The 9,570-nt window shown below is 39.7% G+C and overlaps 1 protein-coding gene across 1 annotated transcript; it reads left to right on the plus strand.

Moving 5' to 3' along the window:
- The first annotated feature begins 1 nt into the window (after position 1).
- Positions 2-9,465, plus strand: PARP9 (poly(ADP-ribose) polymerase family member 9). Its single transcript, XM_059475669.1, has 10 exons — positions 2-76; positions 449-488; positions 1,215-2,044; positions 3,380-3,601; positions 3,682-3,894; positions 4,653-4,713; positions 5,157-5,531; positions 6,346-6,491; positions 7,201-7,366; positions 8,557-9,465. The coding sequence occupies exons 1-10, from the start codon at positions 62-64 to the stop codon at positions 8,841-8,843; spliced, it is 2,355 nt and encodes a 784-aa protein (XP_059331652.1). The 5' UTR covers positions 2-61; the 3' UTR covers positions 8,844-9,465.
- Positions 9,466-9,570: the final 105 nt, after the last annotated feature.

Below are 9,570 nucleotides of genomic sequence, written 5' to 3' on the forward strand. Positions count from 1 at the left end.
TTTCGCTTTCGCTTGCCGCTCCGCCCGCAGCTCCGAGCGCTGCGGATCCGCCCTGAGCGAGATGGGGGTCGTCCAGGTAGAGGAGCGGGGCAGGGGGACAGGGGCCCGGGGCGGCGGCTGCCTCAGGGCTCCGGGGGCGGCGGGAGCTCCCGGCGGGGCTGAGGGGAACGCAGCAGTCCCGTCCTGTGGCCCGGCACTCCGGAATGGCTCCGCCCGGCCTCTCACCCTGAGTCAGCCGGAGCTGCAGGAATCTGGGGGTAACTTCACCCACAGAGCTCCCGCAGCTCCCAGCAGCGTTTTAAACACTAGAAAACTTCGTATAGATGTTTGAAATCTGGTGCTGGTTTGATATGCAACAGAATCTCTCTTGTAGGAAGGCAGCTCACGTACTTTATTGCTTGTAACATTTACTTTCTCTTTTCCTTTTTTTCTCTTTTTGTTACAATAGAATTACGTTTCAGATTTCCTCAGAGGGAAGCCCGCTTTAGGTAAGCCTCTCGTTTTGCCATCTGTGGAGTGTGTACTTTTATGTAAGTTGAAAACTGACAGCTACTGCCAGCAAACTGGAAAACAAAAGCCAAAAGCAACCTGAAATTCATAATTAATGTGAAATAGACACGGTTGTGAATCAACATTATTATTAATTACTTCAACAGGACTTTCTTGCATTTCTCTTTTAAAAGCAAGAGCTCAGAAGTCTTTTAATGAGTCAGCATGTATACTTTATAAGTGCAAAACGTCTGACTTTTTACAAGCAGGTAGTATACCCCGGAGGAAAGTTCAACTAAACTCACACAAATTCATTTAAACTAATTAACATAACTGCTGTAGTATGGTACTGCTGACATCCGCCAGGAGAGGGCTCTATAGCCATAGTAATACTGTAAAAACTGTTCCTTAAAATGTGCTTTTAAAAGCCTTTCTGAGTTCATACGAAGTTCCATACAAAGAAGGAATTTGCTTGTGGGCTTTAAGTGCAGACTAATAGACTCACAGAATTAAAACTCAGTATATGATTTCTGTGGCACAGTTAAATGAACCTCCTTGGATTCTCTAAACCTATGAAAAGGGGAGAGAAAAGATTAGAGTGTGTAAAAAAATATTGTTTAGCAATGACAGTAGGATAAAATTGAGAGCTATAAACCACACTCCTAGATAAAAATAAATGTTTTGATAGTAATACCTTCTATTTCACTTTATATTCTGTGTCCTAGGGTCAAACATCATAATGGATGAGGTCAATTTGATGATGCCCATCAGTAAAGATGCCTATGAAGCTCTTAAGAGAAGAGAAAACTGTCTAAATAATCTCGTTTCCAAAAGGTTTGCTTGTACATTGGCCTTCAGAAAAGCAGCAAAAAGCACTGATGAAGTATACAGGAAAAAAGTAAAGTCGGGCATTGACGTTTGTGTTTATAAGGATGATCTCACGAGACACAAGGTCGATGCTGTGGTGAATGCAGCCAATGGGTATCTTGAACATGCAGCAGGTCTTGCTCTTGCCCTTGTGAAAGCTGGAGGGCCAGAAATAGAAAAGGAAAGCAAGCTTTATGTTCATAGCTATGGAGAAGTCAAAGTTGGTGACATAGCAGTTACAGGTGGAGGGAAGCTTCCTTGTAAGAAAATTATTCATGCAGTTGGTCCAAGGTGGGATATTCGTGAAAAGGAAAGATGTTGTCATCTACTTCACAATGCTATTTTGAATGTTCTGCGTTATGTTAGTGCTCCAGGAAGAGATTTAAAGTCTGTGGCTATCCCAGCAGTGAGTTCAGGTATCTATGCCTTCCCAATTGATTTGTGTTCTAAAGTGATTGTAATGGCTGTAAAGGAATTTGTTGAGACAAATCCACCAGGCTGTCTCAGGGAAATCCGCCTGGTGAACATTGAGGAGTCTACAGTGGCAGCAATAAAGAAGGCCTGTGAAGAGTTTCTGGGTGATACCAGTTCACTTGAAGACACTGTGCCAGCTGCACTAAGCTCACCTCACCTCGTGCATCAAAACATTCGCATGCGCATCATAGAACAGCACCCCGAAGATCTGAAGGTGAGTCTGTCCTGTCATTTGTGCAACATGGTGCTGCCTCTAAGTCTTTGCAGGATTTGGAGCCCAGGAGTTCAGAACACATTTTGTATCAGTTCACTAAATGGTTTTATTCTCAGTTTGACGAGAATTTACACATGGTATTTAAATCATAGTAGCAAGGAGTTGGTTTTTGTCTAAATGGGTGTTGAACTTTGAAATGTTCTTATTTTGTTATTGTATACGTGCTGTTATAACAGGAAGCAGCTAAAGACTGAAGGATTTAATAATTCATCTCTGTTAAGGTTTATCTTCTAATTATGTAGGAGTTCACATTTTATAATGTACTCCATAGAAGTAGTCTCTTATTTCCTGCCTTGCTTTTTTTCCTATAATTTATGTTCTTGTAACTCCATTACTGGAATTATTCAGCAAATACTGAAACAGCAGAAAATAACTTACACAGATGATGTGCACCTTACCTTTAAATAGAGCATTACTTGAATTGTTTAACTTTTTAGCTAGAAAATCTGATGCAAAATAGATGACCTCAGTCATAGGAATTCAACAGAGCTCTCTTAGACTGCAAGGTACATCACAGGAATGGCATTTACTTTTAGCAAATACTATATCTTAAAAATAAATACATTTTTATTTTAAAGAAGTGTCATAATTTAAAAGGAAGTTTGGTTTTTTGGTGTAAGAACAAAGGATTGCAAAGGTGATCTTGCAGGGAATTTTATTAACCAATTCTACAGCACTGAAAGATGCACATGCCCTCAGGACCATGAAGAAAACATGTTCTTGTGTCTTTAGATAATATTCAACAGTTAAGGTTAGAACAATTACTGCTGTTATCAACGTTCTGTAAACAAGTTTTTTGTAGTTTTGATATTTTAAATACAGGGCACCTACTATGGGAATCTGCTTTTTCCATTGGAAACAATTTGTATTGGAAACAATCACAGCTTTGCAGTTCCCTTATGTGTACTGCCACTGCAATTTGGTGATGTGTCCTTGCTACCCTAAGGCTGGGATGACAGCCACATCCATAGTTCTCTCCTGCTGATAACTGGCACGTGGGTCACTTAGATAGTGAGAGTAATAATTCTGTTCAGTGCACTCTTGATGACTGGAACAGCTTTGTGCACACTGTTGGTATCTGAACTGCCACTGCAAAGTGCATACTTTGATGTGTTCCAGTGCTCTAGTAGTAAGTAGTAGGAAAATTCAAGCAGCTGATCTGTGGCAGTCAGGCATCTGTACAGGAATTGTGCTTAGAAAAAATGCTCTCTATAATAGCAAGGCTTGCAAATAGTCAGTTTGTAGTACACTGAAATTTGCACTCTTTCCTTGCAGAATACAGCTATTATTAACCTCATGAATGCCAGGGATGGGCTTTCCTCTCAATCTTCAAGACTGCTGGAAAAAGAGGATCCAGCTTTTCTGAAGGAAGTTCATCATCATCTTCGACATCAGACACGTTTTAAGGAGCCCCTGATAATGGGAAGCCATCAGCTGCTCTCTACCTTTGTCCTGCATGTGCTATTGCAGTACCAGCACCCGGTGCTACAGCTTGAGGTGATGATCACTTACTTTGGATCTCAGTGGATTTTCATGTTGGGTGATGTGAGGACTGAAAGACTTTGTTTTTCCTGCAGGAATTGAAGGATGCAGTGACAAGATGCCTGGGTCATTTTCAGGAATATTCATGTCCCTCAGTGTCTTTTCCAATAAATTGGTCACCAAAGCTGCCTGTTGACACAGTGGCAGACACCATGATTGAAGCAGTTTTAAATTTTGCCAGGGTATATCCTAAGAAGAAGAGAGAAGTGCAGTTTGTCATTTGCCCAGGTGACCGTGCTGCCTATGAGGTAACCAATTTGTTGTTAACTACCCATAAGGAAGTCAGAAAACTCTAAAAGTATTCCATAGATGACTAAAAATGAGGATAGTTTGTTCTGTACTAACAACGATTGTGAGCAGCAGGTCCCTTTGTGAAACTATTACTCTCATTAATAGATACTCAGTCTTTGTAAATACTTGCTTTCTCCTCACTAAACTAGAAGTCTGCGGCCTGTAGTCTGATAAAAAGGGGAGAGAGCTTTAAAATTCTCATGTCTGTCAGTGAATGTATAAGAAAGAGTCTACTCTTAACTCATTAAGGAACAAGCATTCCTCCTCAGGAAATATTTACAGTCGGTTTTGGTTTTTTGTATGGAGCTCTGAAGGCAAAACACTATCAACATATATGAGCTAACATAATAGAAGCTTTTCAAATGGACAGGGAGGAGAATAGTCTGGATTTTAAAACTGAGTAAAGATGCATCAGCATTAAAATGCAAGTAATGAACACCTTTATCTTATGTGGTAGCATGACATGGGCCACAACCACAAGGAGCTGGTAAAGGTGCCACTCAGTGTGTAAGGTGTGTTACCTTAGGAGATGCAGAACAGGAATGCATTTGATATTGTCAAGAATAACATTTTGGGAAAAGCTGACAAAGGCCAGTTTTAACAATTTCAGAATCAGGGGTGGGGGTGTAAACTGCTTGTCTAACAGTGTTTTGAAGATATTAATTGCATATTTCATTAGAAATTGCAAACTGCTCCTAAACTTTTGTCTTTCAAGGTTGTCCTGAGAAAATTTTATTCAGCAAAATACAAACTGGAAAACAGCAGTGATCCTTTGGGTAAGTAATAAACAAAAAGGGCATTTCATGTAAATGAGTACTCCCAATTTGAGAATCTGTAATCACAGAATTCCCTTTAAAATAGGGAACTTAGTATTTACATATGTGTCTTGGGGAGAGGAGGAAGCAAAAACTCATGAGCACTTTGTGTTTTTACATTTATAGGAATGGAACTGGGCAGACCCTTTTAAGACTTAAAACCCATTGTCATTGCCTAATTTGTTGGAAGCAATTTAGTGAAAGGCAGATAAATTTTCCATGTGTGTGTGTGTATCCTGGAAACCTTACCTCTTCATAGCTAATCTCTTTTTTGAGCATACCAGAAGAGTAGTGTGTTTCTTGCACTGTACAGCTGGGATTACAAGAAGGAATTTGTGTCAGCCCTTGAAAGCTTCTCTCTCTTTCAATGCACTTGTATTAAAAAATATATATATATCTTCCAGGGACAGAGTCAGTCAGTCAGACTGCAAAAGAGCCTGCAAGCAGTGAACCTGTGATTGAACTTAGAGGGTGCACACCCACAGCACTGGGAGCAGCAGAATCGTGGCTCCAAGAAATAATGAAAATTCAGGAGGGTTCCCATGCTGTTATTAAAAACAACTACATTTTTTGCTTTGGAAAAGAGGAGTTTGCAGAACTCTCTCGACACCAGCCTTCCAGTGTATGTGTGTCAGAAGAAGTGAGAGATGGACAAGCAAAACTGGAATTTCAGGGCCCTCCTGATGTTTTGATTGATACAGTGCTCACAGCTGAAGAATTACTGCTTCGTGTGCAAGAGAAGGCTATGGCTGAACAAGAGAAACTGCTCTACTCAATGTGTATGTAAAGTAAATAGTGCCTAATCACTAATTAAGTAAATAAGTGCCTAAACAAGGTTAAGTATGAAGCAAGATATCTCTGTATTGCTGAGAGGGGACAGAGATACATTCAGTTCACACACACATACTGAGTATTGCTTTAATTACTGATATCCCTGTACTTTCACCGTGTGAGCCCCTGGAAGACCATTTGTTAGCTGTGGTCTCTCACTTGGCAGCATTCCCAGCAGGGCACAGTTTATACAGGGGCTGGCCATGATGGATATCCAGCTGTAGTGGAGCTCCCTCCAGGATACCTTCACCCTAAAGCCAGGCCACTGGAGATTTACAAACTTTGCACTTCATTAACACACACCTTTGCTGAGCTCTTGCTGGCTACAGCTGGACCACTGTGTCAGGGCTCAGCAGTGGACTTGTTCTGCAGAGCTGTCATGAACAATTGATAGAACTAATGGCATTACAGAAAGCTACTGAGTGATCAGTTTTAATTTGTGTTTTGATAATCATTTAAGATAGATACCTTTATTTGAAAGCTCAGCTGTGAAGAGGTGTCATGGAGATCATAAATTGCTTTTCTTTAGTTTCTTCTCTCCTGGTTTCTTTATAATACATGCAGAAAACCAGAATACATTTACATACATTTTTGTATGTATCTGCTTGTCCCTCTCAATATTAGCCTCTGACATTACTTCAGAGAACATTTAACATTCTTTGTTCCTAATTAAACCACCAGCTAAAGTAGTGGATCTGCCTCCCTTGCCTTTGCTTCAGGCATTACGGTGTATGAAAATTTTGCTCCCTTATTCTTATCCAGGCCAAGCAGAAGCAGGCCAGCTTTCAGGAGACTTTCACATGTCAAGTACCACTGAGTACATCCCGATTTCACCGGTAGACTGCCACCTCCAGGAGTTTAAAGACAGACAGAAAGAGTTTGAAAAAGCTGGACTTCATGTTCTCAGGGTAAGGAGAATATTCATGGAGAAACTCTATCTCAGCTCATATATTTGAACTAACATATTTCATATAAGCATAAAAAATTACCTATTTTAATGCCTTGCTTTTAAAAGTTAAGATCAAATCAACCTCATCCTTAAAATAGATCCAGTCTTTAATCTGAATTAATAGTATTTTAAATGTAATGCAAATAGTCACTCAAAAAAATGATTAAATTCTGAGAACTCTTTTTAATTGTACTGTATGTTCTCCCTCATACTTCATGCTTCAAATGCCCCTCTATAGAATTCTAGAGAAATGAGATTGGTAGGGTAAATTAAGTACAGTGTTCCAGGACACTAATTCAGTGTCTGTTTTCTTTTTGTGAGCTCGACACTAAAAATGTGCCAGAGTTCTGATGTGATTATGTGTTAAAGCTGGAATCATTCTTGGGTATCACTGCTTTACTGAACAGGAGGTGGACCTAATCTCTTCAGCACAACTCAAGTACACCAGGAAATATTCCCAGTGATTTCAGTGGGGGAGGCATGGGCTAGTGGTATGATTCTTTTCTTTGGATCAGTTGCACACTTCAGATACTTTGTCCACTTTGTGGTCAATGCTTATAGGCTAAAGCAAAGGCTAAAGCATTGAAGAACACAGCCTTAATAAAAGCACTTATGGATTTCATAATTAGTCTCCATCTGCTTATGCTAAGCTGTTATTTATCTTACAGATTGAAAAGATACATAATCCACTCCTATCTGCTGCATTCCAACAAATGAAAAAAAAAGTAGATGGTAGCTCCAAAGCAACTCAAAAGTTGTACCAGAATGTTCCTCCTGAGTTCTGTGGCTCAGTTTGCCAAACTGGATTTCACAGGATGTATTCTCCACCAGAAGGTAACAACTTCCTTTGGCATCTATAATCAAAATGAACAGCGACTGAATACTAAACTCAGATTAAAATTAGAAAAAATGGCATTCCTCAGTAAGAACTGTTTTTACTTGTATTTAGATTTGTATGAGCTTACTTTGTTATATATAGTAAGGTTTCCTGATACTGTAGAGCCAGCAAGGCTCTAGGAAGATAAGCCTGAATTCAAGCCTAGCCCAAACACTAGACAGAATTATTAGTGTGCACGTAATTCCATGTCCAAGTATTATTTTGTTGTGTCACTGTAAAGAAAGTCAGTGTCCTTATGTAACTGCTGCAAACATGCACTCAGCAGCTTGGTGCTCTAAAGCATGTTCAAGGTGCTCTAAAGCATCTTCAAGGGCATCACAGAACACTGTGGCTGGAAGGGGCTTCTGAGGGTCATGCAGCCCGGGCCCCCGCTCAGATCAGGTGTGGTCAGAGACAGCAGCTGATTTCACTGCTTGAGCTTCCATTTGGAGTAAAGTACACTTGGAGGAAAGTTGTGAATCCATGAAATATTGTAGCAGACAGATGCTTTCATAAAGGGAAAGAGTAAGCATTCAGTGCTTCATCCTGCAGTAAGTGAAGTGTGTGGTATTTTGCATTGCAGAATTCTCAATTGCAGAATTGAGATTTCAAGCAATAAACTGTTCAGAAAGTGGAGATTTGCCTTTCTTTGTCTGTGTAATGTACATGCACATTTCCAAACTTTAAAAGCAGTAAGATGATGGTCTAATTTCTTTGCACTTTTCCACTTGATACATTTTTCATATAAATCTCAGAGCTTTTTTTTTGTAGTTTACATTATCAAGATCTTGCTACCTTTTATTGTTCATCAGAGCCCCTTGTACATGATGACTGAAGTGTGAGTCATGTATTTATTTTATATAAATCCTTTACACCTTGATGATTCAATCACTGCATTGAGAGATAAATCTGAACAGTTAGCAGTTAACTGGAATGGCCATCAGCTGTCATTGCTCATGGTTTCAGTGGGAGGTCAGTGCAAGCATCAGAGGCACTCCATGAAAATTAACTTCCAAAAGGATGGCACACATGGAGCAGTCACATCACTTGTAACTCAGAATCAAGCAGCAGTCTCTTGGAACTACCACCCTGAAAGAACCAACTGCTAAGTGCTTTCTCTTCTGAAAATTTTTCTTTCTCTTTCCAGAACAAAAATATGGAGCTGGCATCTACTTTACAAAGAACCTGAGGCACCTGACCAAGGATAAAGCTACATGGGAAATGGATTCTAAAATGTATGTGTTTGAGGCTGATGTAGTAATTGGCAAATACACTACAGGCCAGCCATCTTGTATTATGCCACCAGCCCTGAGTGGGAATGCCTTTCCATTATATGACAGTTTAGTAGATAATTTCCACTATCCTGAGACCTTTGTCATTTTCAATGGTTTTGCAGCCCTTCCACAGTATTTGCTGACTTGTTCCCCACTGTAGCTCCTGGAGGAAACAAGCAGGATCCTCAGTGGGAACAGAGCAGAACTGTAGCTGTGCTGAAGACCCTCTGAGAACAAAGTCTAGCACTTACAATTAAGAGGATGCTCTGCTTAGTAGTGTGCTATGGTCAGAGTGCTTCCTGAAAAGCTCTCTGAAATATTTGTTACAAAAGAGTAAGTTAACATCTTAAAGAGATTAGGACAAAATTACCTGTGAATGGAAGCAGAAGGGAAAGCATTCCAAAGTCCAGTGTAACATTTAACATTAGCATTTAACATACCTGATCATTTATTTTATTCCTTAACGTGATCTCAGCTTGCGACTGATATTTGTGTAGGCTCTCATTCTTCCACTGCATTTTCTTAATCTGACACATTGCATATATCAGAGAAACACAAGAAATCTTGGTTGTGCCTTTTGAGCCTTAAGTTTTCTTTTGACTTAAGATAGGAGAATGCAGCAGATGAGAGCTGTTTTCTGCTTAGGGACCTGCTATTTATATACAGCTATGACAAACATGAGGCAATACTTCATGATTTCTTACAATGACTGCTGTACATTTTTTATTAGTTACTTCAAGCACTGTAGATGCACATATTCAAAATAAAAAGTATGAATGTCACTATCTGTAACTTGTATTTTTCTGTAGTCTTAAGAATGTGATTTGTACTGTACATGAGCTTCAGATTTCTCAGCAGCATTCAATCTCTTTGAAAGGTTACAAAAT

This window comes from Ammospiza nelsoni, chromosome 7 (assembly GCF_027579445.1).
Source record: "Ammospiza nelsoni isolate bAmmNel1 chromosome 7, bAmmNel1.pri, whole genome shotgun sequence".
NCBI classification, from domain to species: Eukaryota; Metazoa; Chordata; class Aves; order Passeriformes; family Passerellidae; genus Ammospiza; species Ammospiza nelsoni.